The following is a 21161-nucleotide window of genomic DNA, read 5'->3' as shown; positions in this document are numbered from 1 at the left end:
CAACACTAAAATAACATTTTTAAGGACATTTTCCTTAAATAAGGTTATTTTGGTATTCATGAACAGACTTGGCACAGGAGATATCACAGATATCTCCTTGCTAAGTTCCCCTGCGTTACTTTCCACACTCCCCATACATTAGTACATTAGTATTAGTACATTAGTATTAGTACATTAGTATTAGTACATTAGTACATTAGTATTAGTACATTAGTATTAGTACATTAGTACATTAGTATTAGTACATTAGTATTAGTACATTAGTATTAGTACATTAGTACATTAGTACATTAGTACATTAGTATTAGTACATTAGTACATTAGTACATTAGTATTAGTACATTAGTACATTAGAATTAGTACATTAGTACATTAGTACATTAGTACATTAGTATTAGTACATTAGTATTAGTACATTAGTACATTAGTACATTAGTATTAGTACATTAGTATTAGTACATTAGTACATTAGTATTAGTACATTAGTATTAGTACATTAGTATTAGTACATTAGTACATTAGTACATTAGTATTAGTACATTAGTACATTAGTATTAGTACATTAGTATTAGTACATTAGTATTAGTACATTAGTACATTAGTACATTAGTATTAGTACATTAGTATTAGTACATTAGTACATTAGTACATTAGTATTAGTACATTAGTACATTAGTATTAGTACATTAGTACATTAGTACATTAGTACATTAGTATTAGTACATTAGTATTAGTACATTAGTACATTAGTACATTAGTATTAGTACATTAGTACATTAGTACATTAGTACATTAGTATTAGTACATTAGTATTAGTACATTAGTATTAGTACATTAGTATGGGCACATTAGTACATTAGTACATTAGTATTAGTACATTAGTACATTAGTATTAGTACATTAGTATTAGTACATTAGTACATTAGTACATTAGTATTAGTACATTAGTACATTAGTATTAGTACATTAGTATTAGTACATTAGTACATTAGTACATTAGTACATTAGTATTAGTACATTAGTACATTAGTATTAGTACATTAGTACATTAGTATTAGTACATTAGTACATTAGTATTAGTACATTAGTATTAGTACATTAGTACATTAGTATTAGTACATTAGTACATTAGTATTAGTACATTAGTATTAGTACATTAGTACATTAGTATTAGTACATTAGTATTAGTACATTAGTATTAGTACATTAGTACATTAGTATTAGTACATTAGTATTAGTACATTAGTATGGGGATGTAGAAATTGTGGTATTCATCAAACTCCGAAAATTATCAAGTTTCGGAATTTGATGCAGTTACTATTCGCCACTGTGACGTGGCGAATAGCAGAATCCACTTACCTGTATCCGCGTGTGCAGGTCCCCCGACGAGTCCCTCCAGCGCTCTGCTCCGTCCTCAGGCTCCGGAGGTTGGTCTGTCATGTGTGCTCCCAGCAGAGCACAAGAAGGTTTAGAAAAAGAAAAAAAAAATGTCTATTATTTTTTTCTAGTCTGTCATGTGGTCTGCTGGGAAACCACATGACAGACCAGCAGGACGGAGCCGGAGGCTGCTGCGCGGACAGGTAAGTCGGGGGGGGGGAAGGTGAGCAGAGGGGGGAGGGGGGTGGGGGGGGATCGCGGGGGGGGGTACGAAACTTAACGCATCTGTAGGCAGTGCTGCGCATGCGCTGGTTTTACAGATGTAACAGCGCATGCGCAGCACTGTTTCCAGACGCGATAAGGTAGTGTAGGCAGGGAAAAGTATCTATTTCCCGAAAAGCTGTCATCGCAAAAATGACAGGTACCGGAATAGATACTTATGGAGAGGTGGAATGATGAATTCCACCTATAATTAGCTAGAACTCCATGAGAGTTCTAAAGCTAATTGTCTCCATTGAATTTTTACGCTTAATGAATAGGCCCCACTGTGTGATAAATACTGTGTAATAAATTGTGTGATAAATACAGTGTGATAAATACTGTGTGATAAATACAGTGTAATAAATACTGTGTGATAAATACTGTGTAATAAATATTGTGTGATAAATACAGTGTAATAAAAACTGTGTGATAAATACAGTGTAATAAATATTGTGTGATAAATACAGTGTGATAAACATTGTGTGATAAATACTGTGTGATAAATACTGTGCGATAAATACAGTGTGATAAACATTGTGTGATAAATACTGTGTGATAAATACTGTATAATAAATATTGTGTGATAAATACTGTGCGATAAATACAGTGTGATAAATACTGTGTAATAAATACTGTGTGATAAATACAGTGTAATAAATACTGTGTGATAAATACTGTGTAATAAATATTGTGTGATAAATACAGTGTAATAAAAACTGTGTGATAAATACAGTGTAATAAATATTGTGTGATAAATACTGTGTGATAAATACTGTGTGATAAATACTGTGTAATAAATATTGTGTAATAAATACTGTGCGATAAATACAGTGTGATAAACATTGTGTGATAAATACTGTGATAAATACTGTATAATAAATATTGTGTGGTAAATACTGTGCGATAAATACAGTGTGATAAATATTGGGTGATAAATACTGTGTGATAAATACTGTGTGATAAATACAGTGTGATAAACATTGTGTGATAAATACTGTGTGATAAATACAGTGTGATAAACATTGTGTGATAAATACTGTGTGATAAATACTGTGTAATAAATATTGTGTGATAAATACTGTGTGATAAATACTGTGTTATAAATACAGTGTGATAAATATTGTGTGATAAACATTGTGTGATAAATACTGTGTGATAAATACTGTGTAATAAATATTGTGTGATAAATACTGTGTGATAAATACTGTGTGATAAATACTGTGTGATAAATACAGTGTGATAAACATTGTGTGATAAATACTGTGTGATAAATATTGTGTAATAAATACAGTGTGATAAACATTGTGTGATAAATATTGTGTGATAAATACTGTGTGATAAATACAGTGTGATAAATATTGTGTGATAAATACTGTGTGATAAATACTGTGTGATAAATACAGTGTGATAAACATTGTGTGATAAATACAGTGTGATAAATATTGTGTAATAAATATTGTGTGATAAATACTGTGTGATAAATACAGTGTGATAAACATTGTGTGATAAATACTGTGTGATAAATACTGTGTAATAAATATTGTGTGATAAATACTGTGTGATAAATACTGTGTGATAAATATGCCCATTAATGTCTTCAATGTAACAGAGAAAAATCACAAACTGGACTGATAAAAACTACAGGAATAATTACTGCAGCTCTGCCAGGCAGGGAAATCAGATGTACAAACCAAAGTGATAAAAAATATACTGTAGTCTTTATTATACCATAGACAATTCTGTAGACAGTTGTAGAAATAAGGTGACATACATACAGGATTTACAACTGTTCTATACAGTCTCTGTTCTGTCAGTGATGCTGTGAGCTGGTTCCTTCCTCTCTGGTATTGCATGTGCTATTTTGCACCTCTTTCCATATCTGCACCATTCTCCCTGAGTCTATGCCGTGCACCACGAGGGCCTCCTTGTATTTACACACATCGTACCGCAATCCAGTCACATGGAAGCGGTTGTCATGTCTGTAAGTCATATTCGCTGCCAGAGCCAAGAAGCCAAAATACACATCATCCAGTGGGAAAACCGGCATAAATCGGGAGACCTCACATAATCTCCTCACAGAGGAGCCGGGGAAGAGAAAACCACCCCCCGATACAAAGCCAGGGTATTTCTCCAATGGATAGAGACTGTGAGTGATGCGGTACTTAGAGTGACGCATGACCGGTGGGCGGTGCTGGTAGCTGCCATGTAAGGTGTTTGGAGACCCTTTTTCTATAATATACTGCACCACAGCTTCTGGATTCACAAACATATCATCGTCACCTGCAAAGGGGAACACAGAGGATCACCATATGGTAGGTACACCTTTGTACACATATAATAAATCAAACGGTCCTCCCTGATGGGGCATTGGTGTCTCACAAATAGAAACTTGTCTACATTTGCAGCTCTCCTTTGTGAGATTTTGTAAGGAGTCTTCTTGTAGGTAACGGAACAGCGTGGCTATAGCAGAGAGATGTAGGGCAGTTGAGAATGAACTGAATATAGATTGTTTGTGTGTGTGGGTGTGCGTGTGTGTGTATTTTGTGTGGGCAAGGCTGTCTGAGAGGAGGAGAGGCTGAAGCAGAGGAAGTTTTGGCTGGAGAGCAGGATGTTCCAGTTGGTAAACCTGGAGAAGGAACCAAACTGGGAGTGTTATGTTCTGGGTTGTTTGTGGACCCGGGATGGTAGCAGGAGCGATCACAGAAGCGGGTTTGAATATAAAACTAGGTTTTTTAATAGGTCCTTGAGTAGACATAAAATATGGCAGTAATTAAAAGTCCAGACATATATAAACATACTCTAGAGTTCTGTGGTGGGAGTAATGGGTTAATGTCCAAGTAGAATCAATTAGAACTGTCCAGGTGTGCAGGTAGTGAGACTGGAATAATCAACCAGGTATGTAGGTAGTGATGCAGGAAAATAAGCCAGGTATGCAGGTAGTGATGCAGGAAAATAATAGCCAGGTATGCAGGTAGTGAACTAAGGCAAATGAGCAGGATGTCAGCAGGCTCAGGCACTCAGGTATGGGCAATGGTGGTGGAGGAAGCGTGGTAGTCAAGCGGAAGCTAGGAGCTGACAGGCAGACTGGCAGACAGCAAATTCACAGGAACAGGATAAGCACAGAGAACTCCCTCTCAGCTAGGCTGAGATACACGTTGCACTGGCAAAGAAGGAAGGCACTGACCCTTCCTAAATACCCCAGGCTGTTCTGTTACTGGCCGGAGGGAACATGTGACTCACCAGGATTGGCCAGCCGCATCACATGGCCAGAAGGCAAAATGGCGGCACCCATGCAAAACGGAACGGAGACGCCGCCAGGCCTTACCAGCACAGAGTGACAACAGGCCCGCACAACAACGCGCGCAGCCAAAGCCGTCCGCCAGACACCAGCTCCACCACCAGACAGCCCGCGCCACAACGACCTCACAGGTAACACCCGCCTAGCACCATGCTGAAATACCCTGGCCGTGACAGTACTCCCCCCTATTGGGGTGGCCTCAGGACACTCACCAGGCTTCTCCAGATGGGCAGAATTAAATCTCCAGATGAGCATGGGAGCATGGACATCAAGAGCATCATTTCCAGCAACATTCCTCTGGACCGTAACCTTTCCAGTCTAGCAAATACTGTAGATGACCTCTGCGTAGATGAGAGTCGAAGACCTGGGCGACCTCAAACTCAACTCCTTTCTCCATCTGGACTCGAGGAGAAGCAGGTAGAGCACTGTGGAACCTATTCAGAACTAGGGGGTTTAATAAGGAAACATGGAAGGAATTAGGGATTTTTAGGTATAGGGTAACTGTAGATGATAGGCCACTGGATTAATGACTTCTGTTATGGTGAAGGGACCAATGAAGCGTGGTGCAAATTTCATTGAAGGAACTCTCAGATGAAGATTCCGGTGGACAACCAGACCTGGCTTCCAACTTGCATGTGTGGAACTATTCTACACTTCCTATCGGCCTGGGTCTTATAGCAAGAGGATGCCTTCAGCAAATCAGTCCATACTTGAGTCCAGATGGTAGCAAAATTCCGCACCGTGTCCTCCACGGCCGGAACATCTTAAACAGGCAGGCTTCGGAATTCATGAACACGAGGATGAAGGCCATAAACAACCTGAAATGGCGTTTGGTTAGTTGACGAGTGGTAGGAAGCATTATGTGCAAACTCGGCCCATGGCAGCAAGGCAGCCCAATTGTCCTGGGAAGATGTCATAAAAATTCTTAAGAAAGTCTCTAGATCTTGATTAACTCTCTCGGTGGAGCTGTTGCTTTGCGGATGGTAGGCCGTGGAAAAGTTTAACTTCACTTGAAGAACAGAACACAAAGCCCTCCCGAATTTTGCAGTAAACTGCACACCACGGTCAGAGAAAATTTCAGCAGGAAGGCCATGAAGATGAAATATGTGTTGGACGAACAACTGTGCCAGGTCAGGAGCAGAAGGTAACTTCTTCAAAGGTATATAGTGGACCATCTTAAAGAATCGGTCTATTACAACCCAGATAGTATTGAAGCCTTGAGAGACTGGCAGGTCTGTGACGAAATCCATGGAGAGATGTGTCCATGGACGTGATGGAGTGGGTAGTGGAAGCAATTCCCCAGCTGGAGCTTGTCGTGATGATTTATGCTGGGCACAGGAGGAGCAGGAAGAGATAAAATCCATTATATCTGCCTTCATAGAAGGCCACCAATAGTGTCTTTTCAGGAACTCCAAAGTCTTCCGAGTGCCTGAGTGCCCTGCGAAGCGAGAGGAATGTGCCCAAGTGAGAAGACACTTCCTTAATTCCGGGGCCACAAATGATTTTCCTGTAGGAGGCTGAACCTGTACTGTGGCAAAAACTCTTGATTCCAAGACAGGGGTATTGCTTTGATTTTCAGATTGATCATCACAGAGGAGAGATCTCGATAGGGCATCAGCCTTCTGATTAAGTGCTCCTGACCAGAAGGTCAGGGTAAACTAAAACCTGGCAAAGAATATTGCCCAGCGGGTAAAACGAGGACTCACACATTGAAGGTTTTTGAGAAATAGGAGATTTCTATGGTCCGTAAATACAGTAAATGGAAACTTAGCACCTTCTAGCAAATATCTCCATTCCTTCAATGCCAACTTTACAGCTAGTAGTTCTTGCTCACCTATGGCGTAGTTCCTTTCAGCAGGTGAGAATTTTTTAGAAAAGAACTCACAAGGATGGACTCGATTGTCCTCATAGCGTTGAGACAGGACTGCTCCCACAGCTTCAGATGATGCGTCTACTTCCAACAAAAAAGGCCTGTCCAGATCTGGTTGTCGAAGAACTGGTGCTGAGATAAAGGCCTGTTTTAGAAGATGAAAAGCAGACTCTGCCTCAGGTGACCATTGGGCAGGATTAGCACCTTTGCAGGTCAAGGCTGTAATGGGAGCCAGCAATGTAGAAAATCCCTTAATGAAGCCTCTATAATAATTGGCGAAGCCCAACAATCTCTGGATGGCTTTCAGTGTCTGAGGTCGGGTCCAATCCAGAATTGCTTGTACCTTCTTCGGGTCCATTTTCAAACTGGAGCCAGAAATAACGTAGCCGAGAAAAGGTACACTGGGCACTGCAAAGACGCACTTCTCCAGTTTGCAGTAAAAGGTGGTTTTCTCTCAAACGGGTCAAAACTTCTTTAACATGTTCATGATGTTTAGCCACAGAGGGTGAAAAAATCAGTATATCGTCCAGATAGACAACAACTGAAACATATAACAGATCCCGGAAAATCTCATTAACGAAACTCTGAAAGACAGCAGGGGTGTTGCACAATCCAAAAGGCATTACTAAATATTCGAAATGTCCATCTCTGGTATTAAAAGCGGTCTTCCATTCATCGCCAGCTCGAATACGAATGAGGTTGTAAGCCCCTCTCAGATCTAATTTAGAAAAAAATGACAGAGCCCTTGACCCTATCAAACAACTCAGTAATCAGGGGAAGAGGATATCGATTCTTTACAGTAAAGTCGTTAAGGCCTCGATAATCGATACATGGTCTTAAACCACCGTCCTTCTTGCCAACGAAAAAAAACCCAGCTCCGGCAGGTGAATTAGAGGGGCGAATGAACCCCTTAGCCAGGTTGTCCAGGATGTACTCGGTCATGGCTTAAGTCTCAGGCAAGGATAGCGAATAGGTACGACCACGAAGTGGTATCTTATCAGGTATCAAATCAATTGGTCAGTCCAATTCCCTCTGAGGAGGTAATATATTTGCTTGCTGCTCAGAGAACATGTCGGCAAACATCTGATATTCCTTGGGAATGGCAGAAGAAACTAATGGAACTGTCTTTCTTACATGTTGAATTTTTGGAAAACAGGATTTCTGACAGTCCATACCCCATGAAAGAATCTACATAGAACTCCAATCAATCCTGGCATTATGTTGACGCAACCAGGGTAGACCAAGAATAATTTCTTGAGAGGCCTCTGATATCACCAGGAATTTTAAGGACTCAGAATGAAGTGCCCCTATTCGGATCAATACTGGTTGAGTCTCCTTGGTGACTATCCCATTAGTTAGAGGACGTCCGTCTATAGAGGTCAGAGAGATGGCATGATTAAGAGACAAACAAGGAATCTGAAATTTATCTATGAAACTAGACACTATGAAATTTCCGGCTGCTCCCGAGTCAAGTAGAGCAGTAGCAAAGACAGGTTTGGGTTTAAGATCCAAAGCTAGGGTAATCATGAAATCTTTAATTTTTGGAGACAGGCTCATAACTCCTAACTTGATGTCTCCAGGGTCAGTTAGGATTTGGCATTTCCCGGTTTACGGGGGCAGGAGATGAGCAGGTGACTGAACCTCTCCGAGGTTCTTTTGCATTCTTCTCTGACGTTCTTCTTTGGAGAGGTGTGTATGATTCACCTGCATAGGCTCCTCTTCAGTAGGAGAAGGAATGGGATGGGTAGAAATGGAGGGGGCAAATGACCTTTGCCAGTCAGTTCTGTGCTTTTCAGCCTGATGTTCCCTGAAGCATAGGTTAACTTTGATACACAATGAAATCATGTCATTCAGATTAGTAGGGAGCTCTCAAGTGACTAGATCATCCTTTAGTCGGTCTGACAACCCATGCCATAAGGCCGAGGTGAGGGCTTCCTCATTCCATTTGAGCTCTGATGCTTTAAAATTGCACGGCATATTGACTGACAGGACGGACCCCTTGTCTCAGTGTCATGATGTTTGATGATGCTGATACATTACGCCCAGGTTCATCGAAAATCCTCCTGAAAGATGACAAAAAGCCTGCGTAATTATCCAGCAGTGGATCTGAGCGCTCCCAGAGTGGGGAAGCCCATTCCAAGGCCTGGCCGGATAACAGAGAGACTATATAAGCCACTTTAGTTCTTGCAGTTAGAAAGTTGTCAGGCTGCAGGGTAAAATGTATGTCACACTGATTTAGGAATCCTCGGCAGAGTTTAGGATTGCCGTCAAATTTACTTGGTAAAGGAAGATGTAAGCGGGGAGATGATCTGCCTCCTGTATTCCCAGATTCTGATGCAGATGTAGATACTGGTACTCCAGGGGTAGAAAAGGAAGTTTGCAAACTATCCTGTCGCTTGGACATCTCTTGCAGAAATTAAGCCATCTGATGCTGCATGTTTTCCAGATTTTCTAAGTGACCAGAAATGCACCAGAAAAAATCCACTCCTGACTCCTGATCCGTGGCCGGCTCCATGTGGCCAGTGCAAACTGTTATGTTCTGGGTTGTTTGTGGACCCGGGGTGGTAGCAGGAGCGATCACAGAAGCAGGTTTGAATATAAAACTAGGTTTTTTAATACATGCTTGAGTAGACATAAAATATGGCAGTAAATGAAAGTCCAGGTATATATAAACGTGCACTAGAGTTCTGTGGTGGTATAATGGGTTAATGTCCAAGTAGAAACAATTAGAACTGTCCAGGTGTGCAGGTAGTGAGACTGGAATAATCAACCAGGTATGCAGGTAGTGATGCAGGAAAATAATAGCCAGGTATGCAGGTAGTGATGCAGGAAATAATAAACCAGGTATGCAGGTAGTGATGCTGGAAAATAATAAGCCAGGTATGCAGGTAGCGATGCAGGATATAATAAGCCAGGTATGCAGGTAGCGATGCAGGAAATAATAGCCAGGTATGCAGGTAGTGAACTAAGGCAAATGAGCAGGATGTCAGCTTGCTCAGGCACTCAGGTATGGGCAAGGGTGGTAGAGGAAGCGGGGTAGTCCAGCGGAAGCTAGGAGCTGACAGGCAGACTGGCAGACAGCGAATTACAGGAACAGGATAAGCACAGAGAACTCCCTCTCAGCTAGGCTGAGATACACGTTGCACTGGCAAAGAAGGAAGGCACTGAACCTTCCTAAATACCCCATGCCGTACTGTTACTGGCCGGAGGGAACATGTGACTCACCAGGATTGGCCAGCCGCATCACATGGCCGGAAGGCAATATGGCGGCGCCCATGCCAAACAGAACGGAGATGCCTCCAGGCCTTACCAGCGCAGAGTGACAACAGGCCCGCACAGCAACGCGCGCAGCCAAAGCCGTCTGCCAGACTCCAGCTCCACCACCAGACAGCCCGCGCCACAATGACCTCACAGGGACCCTCCCTGCCACAATACAAAGTACTGATCCACAGGGATATTTTTTGTTTCTTTGCATGTACTGTATACACCTTATGCAAGAGGTTCTGGACTATGCAATAATATAAGTAATCAGATTTGAACTGTCTTTAGTTGAATATTATCCGGCTGGAAAGGATTTTACTATCTCTTTTTGAGACTTAGGAGCTTCCATCTTATGCTTTATATTATATATCTGTTCCAGTGGATTGTCCATATTATAAAGGTGGGATATACTACCTATACAGAGGAACAAGCTGTTCAAATAATGACATACTTACTGGAGAAGATTTCCTTATACAAAGAAGTTGTTACATTTATTTTGAAGTGTCAGTTTCTTAACAAGGAGAAACATCACTGTAACAAGTTGCTATTTTTAAAGCCTATAATGTTTTCTAAATGCTGCTCAAGATAGGACATTCAGACCATACTTGTGTTTTATTAACTGTAAGGCCGGGGATATTTACCCTGGATTTTTAACCTTTTAAGCATATTTGTAGAAGTGATACTATGTGTGATTTTTTTTATGTTACATGTGTGTGTTTTTGTGAATAAAATAATTGGCTAGCGCCTCCTGCATAAATGTTAGTTTTGTATGTTATATCGTTGGAGATCCAGTTGCTCCATATTGAATGCAGGGGCTGCTATCATTGGATATTGGACACTAGTCACAGCTGATTCTGCCCAGCAACCGCAGCAACTATTTCTGATTAGGTGGCTGGACCTGGCAGGTGTCCTGATTGGGCAGTCACTAAGGTAAAATGCTCTAATGTGTTTCTGTTTAGCCTGCTGGTATCCTATGAATTCCTGAGTCCAGGATCCTATTGGACTCATGTCATTCTCTATTTTTCCATCCAGGACTGTTCTCATTATTACTCTGCTGTCTAGTGCTCCTCCAGTTCCTTTGCCATCTCCTGCAGTAACTGCTGCATTTTGTTTAGTCTACATGCTGTTCCTGGTCTAAATCATGCCTCCTGCTTAAACCTGCCTCAGGTATTCTTTCACCTACCACTCCAGCTCCACTCTCTGTAGCCACCTGGTTACTTGCATAAACTCTTACTATCCTGAGTTAAGTCCTTGCAGCATCCAAGTACCGGTGAGAACATCAAAACGGTGGCTGTTATATGTGAAAACCTTTGTAGAGTGGTTCCAAGATTTTGTGTAATTTCCTAGGTGAGCCCTAACAGATACCCCTTCAGAGAAAGGGACAGAAGAATGGAAATTATAAGAAACCTCTGGTTTGTGACAATTGTGGATGTCAACTATCTGATAGAGGAGAATGCATGCCCTGTCAGAACAGAAGCTGAATTTGAATTTTGCAACAAACAGCAGCCTGTGCTCACCCCTCCCTTCATACTTACTGTAATTGCTTTGACAAAGGATCTTCTTCCCCTTCTCCCCACCACTAACCACTAATACAGATGAGTCTCTTGTATTCCTTATAGACTCCCAGAGAGTCCCATATATTCCTTTTGCTTTCCAGCTCTTTGTCACAGACATGTCTATGGAGAGAGCTCTGGCAGAACCTGAGGACTGCAAGGAATTCATATGTTCTCCCACTACTGGGTTCTCAAAGATGGGCCGTGATTAGTAATACTCAGGGGATAAGGTGTCCTACTGTTTATGACATGGAGGAGAGCCTCAAAGTATTTCCCTAGTCAGAGAATTGTGAAATGTTCCTATGTATCCCACTTGCTGTCCTGTTTATTGGGGATCTCTGACAAGGGAACCTGGAATGCAGGGAGCATGTCCCCATCATCCTCACATAAAGTACAGCACATGCCTAATAATACTAGCCAGTTGCTTCGGCCTCCCATAAATGCCAACCATTTACTGCCTTTTGGCAGTTCAAGCAACCTGGCCATCGGGCACCAATACAAATGGGGAAGCAGTAACAGAGCCCTCAGGTGCATCCTGACACACGAACTCACACCAAAGCTGGTGATACCCTGGACCACATAAATCCAATTGGTGGCCCATGATGTCTGCCAGTTGCCATCAGATTGTCTTATCACTTGAGGGAAAATTTACAAAGAATCATGTCTGTTCGAGATGCTGTCCTCTGGTGTGTTTTGCCTGTTTTCTCGAAACAAAGATTTACTAAAGTCTAACATGGGCATAAATCACTATTCGAACTGCCAGTCCTGGTTCAGGAAATAGGGGGGAAAATTGCATAAAGGTCCCTCGAATTTCCATGAACCAGCACCAAGCTCAACTAGCAGAGGGGGTTAATTCCACATCCGGGAGACACACTTGAACAAACGCTTTCATGTCAATGCAATGTCAAACGTGGCCAGACACGATTCTTAGTAAATTTACCCCTTGGTGTCCACTAATCAGTGCCATAAGGTTGTTTTCCCACTTAAACCAGCTGCCTTCACCAAGGTGGACTGTACCATTGCAATACAAACACAGAGCAAAGATAGACTTTGTGCAAAGAAAGTCAGGGAATGGGGTTTCTATGTAATGCTAGTAAAATGAAAAGCCTTCTGGTCTCCAAATTCCCTGCCCAGTGGCACACAGAAACTGGTTACGTTTCTGCTATATGTCTTTTTGGGTCTAACCCTTATTTAATTTCTGTTTACTGGGTTAGATTGAGACACCTGCCTGGCTGGAAGTGCCCTATATCATAAGTGCACACTTCAAAAGTGCATTGTAATATTAATACTGGCGTTATACCAGCGTTTAACCGAAGTGAAACGGAAGGAAAACGACATATCTACTCTTTCAACTACCAATTCTAGATTTGGACTAAATAACATCAACAAAGGGGATTCCACATTCTCACTGTTACAGGATACTGCTGACTGCGTAGCCAGGACTTTCATCACTGGACTCTGGGCCTGATTCAGAGCCGGACGCTCTGACAGAGCGCTCGCTCTGAATCAGGGCATCTTTTTCTTTTCATGGAGTTGCCTTCTGGCCGCTCACATTGCTGTGGGTTGCCACCCACAGCTAATGCGAGTGGCCAGGATGAAGGTCGCGATGGTCAAGACCATTGCGACCATCGGGCTTACGAGGAGACCCTTATCATAGGGTCTCATGGCTACAAGCCCCAGAGAGCTTTCGGCTCAAACAGAGGGGGCGTGCTGTCACTCAACATCGACAGCCCGCCCCCTTTGGTGTGAGACCCGGAGCGACAGATTGCCCGTCGCTATCCGGGTCTTGCGCATGTGCACAATGGAGCCAGCTCCGTCGTGCACATGTGCTCTGGGCCACCATCGACCCGGTTGCGAGCGCTCAGCGCTTGCGACTGGGTCTGAATCTGGTCCTCTGTTTCGTGGCTACAAAAACTTTGTGCCTCACTTGTTACTATTTGTGCAGCCTCTGTGCTTAACACTTAGGGCCTGATTCAGAGTCGCTCGCTGCTGGCGAGCGCTTGCTCTGAATCAGGGCGTTTTTTTTTTCTTCGGGCCGCTCACTAAGCTGTGGGTGACCACCCATAGCCTTTACGAGCAGCCTGGAGCCCGTCGCAATTATCATGACCATCGGGCTTGTGACGAGACCCTGTGGTAGGGTCTCAGCTCTCGCAAGCCCGTAGCTGCACAAATGCCGGCTTCCTAAGGGAACGCCTGCGTTTGTGCAGCCACCCCCCCTCCCCGCCTACGAATCGGGGTGAGCTGTCCATCAACATCGACAGCCACCCCGTCTTGTAGCGAGACCTGTAGTAATGGAGCAGCCATCGCTCTACGGGTCTAATACATGCGCACACGCTGGAGGTGACGCATGCACAGTGGGGGACCATCGGCCCACTTGAGAGTGCTGTGTGCTTGCGAGTGGGTCTGAATGAGGCCCTTAATCTTAATTAATACCGTTAATGTCAGTTTACTTCTCTAATAATGTCTTTACCTTAGCTCTTTTTACTAGGCTTACATCATCTAACTACTACCACTGTCTACTCTAATATTCAATTTCTGCTCCCATCAATCTCCACTTTTACTATGCTCAAAAAATATTTTGTTGTGCTGACTTTTTTTTCTTTTTTTTTTTTTCCCCACGCTGTACTTTTACTTACATTTCTTGAAATCTGCACATTCTCTTACATTCTTTCTTCATTCATACTTTCAAAGTTTACTTCCCCTATTTACCTCATCCTTACCATGACCATGTTGTCTTTAACTCCTCCCTTCACTCAGTTTCTACCTAAAATTTTCTTCTGCCCCCTGATTCCACCTCTATCCTTTACCCCTGGTCTCCTCCACCTCCTCCTATCTCTCCTTCTCTCTCTGCTTTCCTCCCCGTCTTCTCCCGTTACTCCTTTTTCCTTCTCTTATACACCCCCCTGGATCTGACTACCCCACTGGTAATCTCTCCTCCCTCACTTCTCTCCCTGTCACTTCACCCTACTTCCGCGCATGTCTCCTTAATTTCCCTCCCTGCCCACCTCCTACTCGTTCCCCTCTAAGCTCAGGAGCCAGCATGATCTCTACACTCTCTTCATCTCGGTCTCCCAAAGTTATCTCATCTCCATGCTATAGCAATCCTGATAATCTCATTCATGTTTTTCCTATCAACTCTGTCACTTTATCCTATGCCCTCTGGAATGCCAGATCAGTCTGTAACAAACTGGCCCCACCCATGACCTTTTCATCTCCAACTCCCTGAATCTCCTAGCCATTACTGAAACCTGGATTTTACCCTCTGACACCATTTCTCCTGCAGCTCTCTCCTATGGGGCCTCACCTTCTCCCACACACCCTGGCCTGGGGATCGCCATGGGGTGGTGTTGGGGTCCTTCTATCCCTTGGTTACTCATACCAACTTATACCCTTAGAACCACCCATTCTCCACATTTGAAGTTCATGCTATACGTCTCCTCCAACCAGTACACCTCCAAGTAGCTGTCATTTACTGCCCCCCTCGCCCTCCCTCCAAGTTCCTTGACAACTTTGCTTTCTGGCTCACTCAGTTTCTCTCCACAGACCTTCCCTCTATTATCCTAGATGACTTCAATACTCCAATTGATATACCCACAGAATCCTCTACCTCCAAACTACTTACCCTCTCTACTTCATTTGGCCTCTCCCAATGGACCTCCTCATCCTCTCATGTGAGTGGACATTTGCTTGATCTGGTATTCACTCACCGTTGTGATATTTCTGCCTACTCTAATTCCCCATTCCCCCTCTTTGACCATCACCTTCTCTCTTTTAACCTATCCCTCTATCCTTCACCTCTGAAAGCCACCATCACTAAGCATAACATTGGAGCTATTGGAGCTATTGACACTGCTTTATTTTCTTACCTACCTAACTCACTTCTCTCCCCTATACTCTCTTTCTCCTGCGCTGAACAAGCTGCTTTCCTATACAATGCCTCCCTTACTTCTGCTCTGTTGCTCCGGCGATCATTACTACTGAGTGACAGTGGAGAAGATTACACTCTCTGGCTGATTTTCTCCATTTCAAATATATGCTGTCATCCTACATACTGCCCTTTCCCTCTCTAAACAGTCATATTTCAAGAATCTCATCTCCTCCCTGTCTTCAAATCCCCAGCATCTCTTTTCCACCTTCAACTCCCTCTTCTGCCCACCCCCTCCTCGTCTTCCCTCCTTGCTCTCTGCAACTAACTTTGCTAACTATTTTACATCTAAAATTGATTCCGTATGTCAGGACATCATATCAAACCAGCCCCCCAGCTCTCCACCTCCTCCTTTCCCAGATCACCCCTCCCCATCCACTTTACCAACTTTGACATCCTTATCCAGTCCTCCCCCTTCCACCTCCCCCTTGGCCCTATCCCTTCACATCTCCTCTGCTACCTCTCTCCTTGTGCCTGTTCCCATCTTGCCCACCTCCTTAATCTCTCCCTCTCTTCTGGCACTGTCTCTTCTGCATTCAAACATGCCTTGGTCTCCCCTATTCTTAAAAAAACCTACCCTTAATCCTAACACTCTCTCTAACTACCGTCCCATCTCTTTCCTCCCTTTTGCCTTCAAATTCCTTGAGCGTATTGATTACAACAGCCTCACCACATTTCTTTCCTCCCATGCCCTACTTGACCCTTTTCAGTCTGGCTTACATTCTCTCCAGTCCACTGAAACTGCCCTCATGAAAGTCGGCAATAGCCTTCTTGCTGCCAAATCCAAGGGTCACTACTACCTGCTCATTCTCCTTGACCTCTCTGCTGCTTTTGACCCTGTGGACCACCCTCTCCTGCTGCATATCCTTCTTGCCCTTGGTCTAAGTGACACTGCTCTCTCTTGGCTGTCCTCCTACCTCTCTGACCACTCTTTCTCTGTTTCCTCTCATGACTCCTCCTCCCCCCACAGCCTCTTACAGTAGGTGTTCCCCAAGGTTCTGTTCTTGGACCTCTCCTATTCTCTCTCTATACATCCTCTCTAGGTAAACTCATCTGCTCTTTTGATCTCCAATATCATCTATATGCTGATGATACCCAGATCTACCTCTCCTCACCTGATCTTTCCCCCTCTCTACTGACTCGTATCTCCAACTGTCTCTCTGCCATTTCTTCCTGGATGTCCCAGCGATTTCTCAAACTTAATATGTCTAAGACTGAGCTAATCATCTTCTGACCCTCCAACATAACCTCATTTCCCACTATTTCTTTATCAATAGATGGCATAACTATCTCATCTAGTCCCAAAGTGTGTTGTCTTGGAGTCATCCTGGACTTTTCCCTCTCCTTCAAACCACAAATTCAGAATCTCTCACAGTCCTGTCATTTCCATCTCAGGAATATTTCCAAGATCAAACCCTTTCTCACCCAGGATGCCACTAAAACCCTCATACATTTACTGGTCATCTCCAGATTGGACTACTGTAACATCCTCCTATCTGTCCTCCCCAAATTCCATCTCTCTCCTCTCCAGTCTATCCTCAATGCTGCTTCTCAGCTCATCTTCTTCTCCAAATGCTCCACATCTGCCTCCCCTCTCCTACAAGCCATCCACTGGCTCCCCTTCCCTTTCAGAATTCAATTCAAGGTTCTCACACTCACTTACAAAGCCCTCACCCATTCCTCTCCCATTTACATCTCTGATCTCATCTCCCTTTACTCTTCTGTCCGCCCTCTTCGTTCACTTAGTACATGCAGCCTTTCATGCCAATTGATTACTTCCTCCCACTCCCGCCTCCAAGATTTTGCCCGCGCTGCTCCCCACCTTTGGAACTCCCTTCTTCTCTCCATCAGACTCTGCACCTCTCTACAATCATTCAAACAAGCTCTTAAGACCCACTACTTCATTAATGTCTTCTAGCTCTCATCCTAACTTGCTACTACATCTTCCTTTCTACCCGCCTACCCCATCTGTGTCACTCCTGTTTGTCTGCCCCTCTCTTTTAGAATGTAAACTCTTTCGAACAGGGCCCTCTACCCTCTTGTCCTTCTTCCTACTGTATTTTCATTTATCTCTTACTCCGCACTAGGGCAACTAACACTTGGCTGCTTATGTGGGTGTAAAGGTCGCTAATATATAGCTACGTTTATTATCCATGTCCGTGCCCTGCATTGTATTGTATTGTAAGTCGCTGGTTACTTATTTGTTTATGTACTTTGTAAGGCGCTGCGGTACACTTGTGGCACCATATAAATAAATTATAATAATAATAAATCAGTTTGGCTAACTAACCTTTAAATATGAAAGCCACATGTGCGATATGGTGGTGCAGCCACTCCAGGAAGCAACGTTCCTTCAGTGATAAGTTGTGATGTCCCTCAGTGATGTCCCACTGTAGAATGTCACCATGTTCTTGGCTCTCACGTTTCACTATCTCCATTTGACTGGATGATGATGTCATTCCGACCAGAAATATTGGTCTTGCTCTATATCCGTGTATCTCTTGTTCCCTGGCCCACGTTTGCCTCAGGGCACACCTCCTTGGCCCTGAGCCTGGGTGGGATTTGATGGCCAGGACAACCAGTGGTTGGGTGATATCACCTTGAGGCTCTACACGTGGCCTGTGAATCAGTGAGCATTGGTAGCTCTGCAGATGTGGGAACTCTAATTCAAAACTGGTGAGGTTTAAAGGGTAATCATATTCTCCATCATTAAGAGTCACTGATTGTCTAACACCTGGTAATAGTTTTTCTGTCAAGTTGATGGATACATGGTGCTTCCTATGATTGGTTGTATGAGTGTTTAAAATCCATTCCGATGTTAGGAAGATGGCAAATGAAAACAAGGCCGCAGAGATTAGAATCTTCTGGTTACCCATTATACCCTAGGGAGAGATATAAAGAAAAGCCCAATGGGGGTCAATCCATATAGAGAACATAATACAAGAAAGCTCTCACTTATTATAATCCATGTTTTGGAAGGTTAGTGTATAAAATTTCAGACAGTAGAGCAAGTCACATGATATGGATCAGTAATAGACATAATCACATAAGGAACAATATAAATATCATAACTTGACATGGAATCCATATTTCATAATGATGTTTCCTATATGTTTCCTATATGTGCAGAGAGTCCTAATTTGTTTAATGTTCCCAAAGAGAGATATTATAGTTAGAGAACTTATGACTAGAACTGTCTACCAAGAAAGAGCCATAAAACAGTTATAAAAAAAGATTAGAAAACACACACTTCTTTCAATGAGACAGAAGAAAATTAAAAGTATATGAGAGAATTTTCTGTTTTTGTTTGTACTCCTATTTTATTTTGACATTTATTGCATTTATGTTTTCTGCATGACCTATTTTTCCCCATTTTAAATCAATGAGAAGTATGATTGTTATGACATATTAAACTCCAATAACATTCTGCCTTTGTGTCCTTAACATATTTGTGAATCTGAAAGGTCTGTTTTTTTCTATAATGCTGCATATAAGCCAGATATTGGTTTGGTTTACTGTAGCTCTGATTACATTAAGTTTTTTGATTGCATTTTAGGAGAATTATGGTTACAACCTCAATAAATAAATGTACAGTATGTATATATATATATATATATATATATATACAGTATATATTTCAGTAGATTGTGGAAACGGTTTTCAGCTATTTACCTGTATTGATATCAGCCACGTAGAATTTTTTGGACTTACGTTATTTATATTGTATTAGACTGTGGGTAATTTTTGGTGCAAAACCCTTTACAGCTGTACACCTACATTGAAATAGACTGTGTGGGAAACTGCACCTCAATAACACAGGTGGCCTTATATATACAGATACTGCATGTGTGTTATAATTATGGCTGCAATTCTCCCTAATAAACCCTGAGGGGACAGGAGAAAAAACAATATTTTTGCCTCAGTGCTCTCAATTGTTAGGACTACAAAACCTATTGTGTATAAATGTCAAAAATCTTGGTGAATTGTGCTTAGAATTATTCAGCCAGGAATATTATTTGAGTGACTATACTTAAGGGATACAAATTTTTACTATTTATGTGTAAACAGCTTAGGTGTATTTTGTGGTATGATATTTTTTTTTTTTGCCCAAGTTAGGTCTTAATATTATCAACCATTTTTTGATAAGAGTGCCCCCAAAAAGTTTTTCTTTTTCTTTCTGTTCCCGCTGTCTCTTGTACATAGGAACAAAATCTTTTGATGACTTCTCTAGAGTGTCAGCTCTTGAAATAAATCTTAGTGGTGGTAGAAACAAATGGTTAACTTTTGTGGCTGAAGTGCTTGGTTTGTTTGGGCCCACACAAATTTTTTTTTGGAAGGACTGTCTCCAATATTTAGAGGAGGTTGATGATGAGTTTGTTGGTGATGGACATTGCATGTGCTAGTCCAAACTGCTCATAGCTGATAACGGACTTTTCTTTTTTACAAATCATTATAATTTTGTTAGATAAGTTGCAAGAACTCACTGCAGATGACTTAACAGGGAGGAGATGCATAGATGGTTGACATCCCTACCTCTACTAATTTTGGCCCCACACTCACAAGTGGTATAGATGCCTTTACAAATGTTATCAGGATTTGGGTTAAAATAATTCTACATCCAAAAGTTGTCTTTTTTGGTCTTATTCCCAGGCATGATAATGCTTTTCTTTTAATCATGAGCAACAACTGCTCTAACTAGTGGATGACTTACATAAACAACATTTTCAACATAAACATAACGATTAGTAAAAGATAATAAACAAATACCACCCTCATTCTCCCATTGCACATCCACACTAGCATCCTGAATTTCTATTATGGCACAATATTTACTTTTACTGCTCATCCCCACATTTAAAGTGGTGGAAGGAGGCTTCCCTAAGAGTACAGTATTAGAAATCTCAGACTCACACATAGCTAATGTGAACACCCCTAGACTCTCCACAGGAATTTGTGAACACACAGTTTGTTCTTCAATTATTTTAGTATTTAGGAGCTACATGAGTACAAGAGACATTCTACCGATGTACGTTTTTCGCAACTGCTTTTTCAAGGCCTCAAAAAAACCATCACGACCATCGGGCTTGTGATGAGACCCTTGTGGTAGGGTCTCGTGGCCGGAAGCCCCAGAGAGCTTTCGGCTCTGACAGAGCCAAAACTTGTGATGTCAGTGGGCTCGCCCCAAATGGTAGGTGTTCCCATGGGCATGCCTCTGTCTGGGCAGCCACCCCCTGACCCGCCCACCAAAGGGGGCGTGCTGTCACTCAACATCGACAGCACGCCCCCTTTGGTGCAAGACCTGGAGGGACGGATTGCCCGTCGCTATCCGGGTCTCGCGCATGCACACAACAGAGCCGGCTCCATCATGCACATGTGCTCTGGGCCACCGTCGACCCAGTTGCGAGTGCTCAGCACTTGCGACCGGGTCTGAATCAAGCCCTCTGTCTCTGTGCCCTACACACCAAGCTCAGCTCAGCACATACAGACGTAATAATATGGAGAATAGTAATAGAACATAAACAACTCTATAGAGAGGCGTACGAGTGAAGACATGACATAATATGCACACAACATGCTCAAATCTCTCTGAGTAACAGCAAAATTTATAAAGCAATC

General features: G+C 42.5%; 1 protein-coding gene across 5 annotated transcripts in view; it reads right to left on the bottom strand.

The window, feature by feature from the left end:
• The window catches only part of LOC148474547 (beta-1,3-galactosyltransferase 5-like), a 207533-nt gene that overhangs the window by 127869 nt on the left and 58503 nt on the right, over positions 1-21161 (bottom strand). For 4 of the 5 annotated variants that reach the window (XM_088458438.1, XM_088458437.1, XM_088458439.1 and 1 more), the window contains 2 exons: positions 17836-18427; positions 3338-3918 (listed from right to left, as the gene is read on the bottom strand). In XM_088458438.1, coding sequence (XP_088314564.1) covers positions 3449-3918; positions 17836-18427 — 1062 coding nt within the window. In that variant the 3' untranslated portion in view covers positions 3338-3448. Of the gene's footprint in view, positions 1-3337; positions 3919-17835; positions 18428-21161 lie in introns of those variants that run through there. The other variant, XR_015872872.1, reaches the window with a different exon arrangement.

Source organism: Taudactylus pleione, unplaced genomic scaffold, assembly GCF_031769625.1.
Source record: "Taudactylus pleione unplaced genomic scaffold, aTauple2 ptg000833l, whole genome shotgun sequence".
NCBI lineage: Eukaryota > Metazoa > Chordata > Amphibia > Anura > Myobatrachidae > Taudactylus > Taudactylus pleione.
Note: the sequence above shows the minus strand (reverse complement) of the source record. Positions and strands in the feature narration are given on the sequence as shown.